The 4,465-nt window shown below is 50.1% G+C and overlaps 1 protein-coding gene across 1 annotated transcript; it reads left to right on the top strand.

The window, feature by feature from the left end:
• The first annotated feature begins 359 nt into the window (after nucleotides 1-359).
• LOC125548503 (protein IQ-DOMAIN 6-like) lies at nucleotides 360-2,965 on the top strand. Its single transcript, XM_048712089.1, has 4 exons — nucleotides 360-832; nucleotides 922-1,149; nucleotides 1,750-1,863; nucleotides 1,982-2,965. Exons 1-4 carry the CDS (start codon nucleotides 533-535, stop codon nucleotides 2,633-2,635), a joined length of 1,296 nt encoding a protein of 431 aa, XP_048568046.1. The 5' UTR covers nucleotides 360-532; the 3' UTR covers nucleotides 2,636-2,965.
• Nucleotides 2,966-4,465: the final 1,500 nt, after the last annotated feature.

A 4,465-nucleotide genomic window follows, 5' to 3' on the forward strand; every position in this document is an offset into this window, starting at 1 on the left:
GAAGGCGAAAGCAGCCACGAGTTCAAACTCACAAGCCCGGGCGTTCCTCCAACGGTCCGGGTCCCGACACGCACCTCCGGCCAAGGCTGGCGCTCTGGCCCACACGGCAGCGTCCCCGGCCCGTCGTCCCTCGCCCGAGCCTTCCTTCTTTCGCGAAGCCCCAGACACGGCCGCTGCAGAAAGCGTCCGCGTGACGGCGTCCGCCGCGAATGCCGCGCTTCTTTGTCGCTCCGCAGCGAGGGACCACGCGCCGAGACGGCCACGAGTAGGCCCGACATCGCGGGCCCCGTTTCACCCCGGCCCGCTTTCCCGGCTCCGGGCTCGTCCCCCATTTCAAAATTTGAACCGCCCCGAACGGCTCTCCCTGCCCCGCGCTGCACAGCCTCGTAAACCGTTACCGAATTAAGCGCACGTCGCCCAACAAGTCAAATCCTCCCGTTTGGCCGTTCCCCATTCACGGACTAGCGCCCGCTCTTCTCACTTCCAGAGATAACGCGAGAGACCATTGCCTCTGCGGAGCGTGGATCGATCGATGGGCGCGTCGGGGAAGTGGATCAAGACGCTGGTCGGGCTCAAGACGGCGGCGGCGGAGAAGGAGAGGCACGCCGGGGGGAAGGGCCGGAAGTGGAGCCGCCTCTGGCGGAGCTCGTCGGGCGGGCAGAGGGGCGCCGCGTCGGCGGCCGCCTCGGAGGTCTCCGAGACGTCCTCCGCCGCCGCCGACGCGCTCAGCTCCGTCGTCGCGGCCGTGGTGCGCGCGCCGCCCAGGGACTTCCGCGTCATCAGGCAGGAGTGGGCGGCCGTCCGCATCCAGACCGCCTTCCGCGGCTTCCTGGTAGGTCGCTCGCGTCGCGCCCTCGATCCGATTCCGGCGGCAAAGTTTCAGCTTCTTCAGCGTCGCGTTTCCCTTGGGTGCTCGTGCAGGCCAGGAGGGCGCTGAGGGCGCTGCGGGGCATCGTGCGGCTGCAGGCGCTGGTGCGCGGCCGCCGCGTGCGCAAGCAGCTGGCCGTCACGGTCAAGTGCATGCAGGCGCTCGTCAGGGTGCAGGCGCGGGCGAGGGACCGGCGCACGCGGCTGTCGGCTGACGGCCGAGACTCGCAGGATACGCTCGACGACCACAGCAGCCACGCGGATCCCGTTAAGGAAGCAGAGGTATATACTTTGGTTCAAGGATTAATTATGTTGTACTCCGTAGTATGATATTTATATATGCACTGTGCTTGGTCTGCTTGTGCAAATAGATAACCATACTGTCAGAAAGTAAAATTAGGTATTGTATACTTAATCAGTTGATGTGATGTGCTACTTTCTGTTCTTCTGAAACGAATGTGATGTGTTACTTTCACTAGACAGAGACTTGCTGCGGTTGCGGTAGGATTGCCCTCTTCATGATGAAAGATTGATATGACCATATGGACATTTATCTCCCTTTATTTTAAGCAATGATTTGAGATAATGTTTTCTATTGACCATGATCGTCCGAGTGAGTCGTTATAGTGCGCACTGGGCAGTGGCATTGTTTGGTGTGCCTTCCTTGGGAGATGCTACCAATAATGCATCTCTGAAAGTTGTTCTTGCCATGTCAGGCTTGCCGACTTGTGTTGTTTCAGTGTATTACCTACTAGCACAATTAGCATATAGTCCTCCACAATCCTATTCTTAATAGTCATATGATGCTGCTGCAAATGATAAGAGAGTATTGGATGATCCTGCTGATGTTTCCATGTTTGGCTGGCATTGTTCACATTGCAGACAGGATGGTGTGATAGCCAAGGAACTGTCGATGATGTCAGATCAAAGATACACATGAGACGTGAGGGCGCAATCAAGAGAGAAAGGGCAATTGCGTATGCTCTTTCTCACCAGGTACATCCTGCTCAAATATTCTGGGCACATAAACAAGTTCTTCATCATGTTTGACATTTTTTTTAGAAAAAAAAAGTTCTTCATCCTGTTTGACATGATGTCGTGTTTCTTTTTGCAGCGGAACCCAAACCACAATGGAAGACCTAGCTCTCCTGCTGTTTCTCTTAAGAATCATGGGACTAACAGGAGCAATCAGTGGAGCTATTTGGACGGGTGGATGGCAACAAAACCTTGGGAGAGTCGCCTTATGGAGCAATCACATAGCGAACAGACCAACTCACGTTGTTCAGAGAGTATCGACGAGATGAACGAAGTCAGCTCAAAACTTTCTGAAGCAAGCTCAGTCAAGATCAGAAGAAACAATGTCACAACTAGGGTGTCAGCAAAGCCTCCTTCCGTAATCGCGGTATGCGACGAGAGTGCTCCGTCAACATCTTCAGTCACTCAGATGACTGGCAACCATTTCGCGACATCAGAAAGGAGATCTGATTGTGGCCAGGGTGGTGCACCGAGCTATATGGGCTTGACCAAATCAGCCAAGGCAAGGCTGAGTGGTTCTTCTAGCACTCACAAGCCACCACTTCAAAGACAAGGCTCTGCTGACACACACAATTACAGCAGGGGGGCATTCTCTTCAATAGATGTTAAAAGCACCGCTGGCTCCGAGGTTTCTGTTACCTCAAAGAGGTTGAACGGTTTAACTCTGAAGGGTCGAGGCACTAGAAGAAGCATGGACAAGGAGAACGATGATCAATCTAATTCCTTCTTTTAGGACGTGAACCCTACTTATTAATTGTTCCCGTATTAGCGGTCTAGTGCTAACATGTACGTATTTTGTCAGTTCAATGCCTCATTGCTTATTCTGATATCCATATTTATGGTGTACAAATGTGAAACCAGCCAACGGTCGAACCTGTTCTGTCTGTTGCATTACAAAATCTCCGGGGTTTAACTGCAGTTAGGCTGGATGGTTAGTGGTTATTGCTAGTTCGGCTGAATTGCCAGAAATGAATTGATGGTAATTGAGTACTGAACAACAGAAGTAATCTGAGTGTATATTTATTTGGAGACTAATCATCTACTCCTTGCTTTGCTCTACTCACAAGATGTGGAGTGTATATCTCCTTACTGCAAACTGCAGCAATTTTGAATTGTATACATTGACTTCATAACCACTGAGATTTGTCTGAACCAAATCTCAATACTAGGCCCGACGTACTTGCTACCAATTCTTGATTGTAACTCTTTATTTTATTTTGAAATTTGCTAGCATGCAAATGTGAACAACAAATATTGAGTTTCAACCTTGTTTATTTTGGTGGCTTTATAAAAAACAATTGGCCTTCAAAAGAGAGCCATGAATGTTGAATTAGTAGTAGTATGTGCTTTAGAACCCCAAAAGGCAGCCAGTTTTGTGGCGTGCTGTAATACAGGAGGAAATCGGGAGAGGTGATTTGCAGTCTTGTGAAGTTTGTGTATTACAGAGTACTCATATAGATTTCGAGGAACTGCTTAGTTAATTGAGTATAACCGGCCGAAAACGAAAGTACAAAATTGAAGACAAGAAAACTCTAGTTTTTTTAATAGTTTTCGGGATAGGGTTTAGACAAACACACACACACTAACATCAAGAAACTTTGTACACAAGAGCACCGAGGCCTAAAACTGCGAGACACAACTCGTGTGCAACCAAGACGACTGTTTGAAAAAATTCCATCCTCTATGAGACTCGCCACCACCTCTCCATGCAAGAATCGTGAACTAGCATTATCAAGTAAAGCGGAACCCAGGACATCGGATGAACTCATCTTAGCCAAGTCCATCTCCTTTCCGTCGATGACCACAAAGCACGGATCACCACGACCGTTTGCGAGAAAAGCGGCTTATAAACTTTCATCTTTTTCTCCACGACCTCATCCTTGTCCATCTCTTCCAACTCTCCAAAGGCCTCCATCAACCTAAACTCCGCATGGTTGGCCATTGGGATATTGCACATAGACCTCATCCTTGCTCGCCTCTTTCAACCTAAATTCCCCATGGTATCAAATAGGGACTTTTTACGGTACATTATACTACTCAACATACCAGGTAGTATTAAGTTAATCCAATGATTAGTATGAGGCGGTTAGATTTTGGCTTAAGGACATATTAGTAAAATTATGTTTCCTCTAATTAATTATTAGACAAATCGCAGACGATAGACGCCGCTGCAGCCCTCCGTCCCCAATGACGGCCAGGTCCCGCCCCATGTTCTTGGCCATCCCAAAGCTTGCCTGCAGGCTGGAGCTCCCAGGAGCTCTGCCATCCCGACACCGCCTGCACTCCTTCCAGCGCACCATCAACTCAAGTACTCAACGCTGCCAAAAATTGCAGCCTACCCTACCTGCATGCTGCTGACAGCGGCACGAACTAGCTAGCAATTGTAGCATGTAGCCACGTAATTAGCTAGCTGGTGGAGTACTTGCCATGATATGGCCTCGTATTCTAGTATCTGCAAGTTCATTCATGGGACCGACTGGACAAGGCCGGGGTCATGCGGCCGGAGCGACGGCGTCGTCTCCATGTCAGCGACTCTGCTCCAGATATCAGAGGTTCGATGGGA

Source organism: Triticum urartu, chromosome 3 (assembly GCF_003073215.2).
Source record: "Triticum urartu cultivar G1812 chromosome 3, Tu2.1, whole genome shotgun sequence".
Taxonomy (NCBI): Eukaryota; Viridiplantae; Streptophyta; class Magnoliopsida; order Poales; family Poaceae; genus Triticum; species Triticum urartu.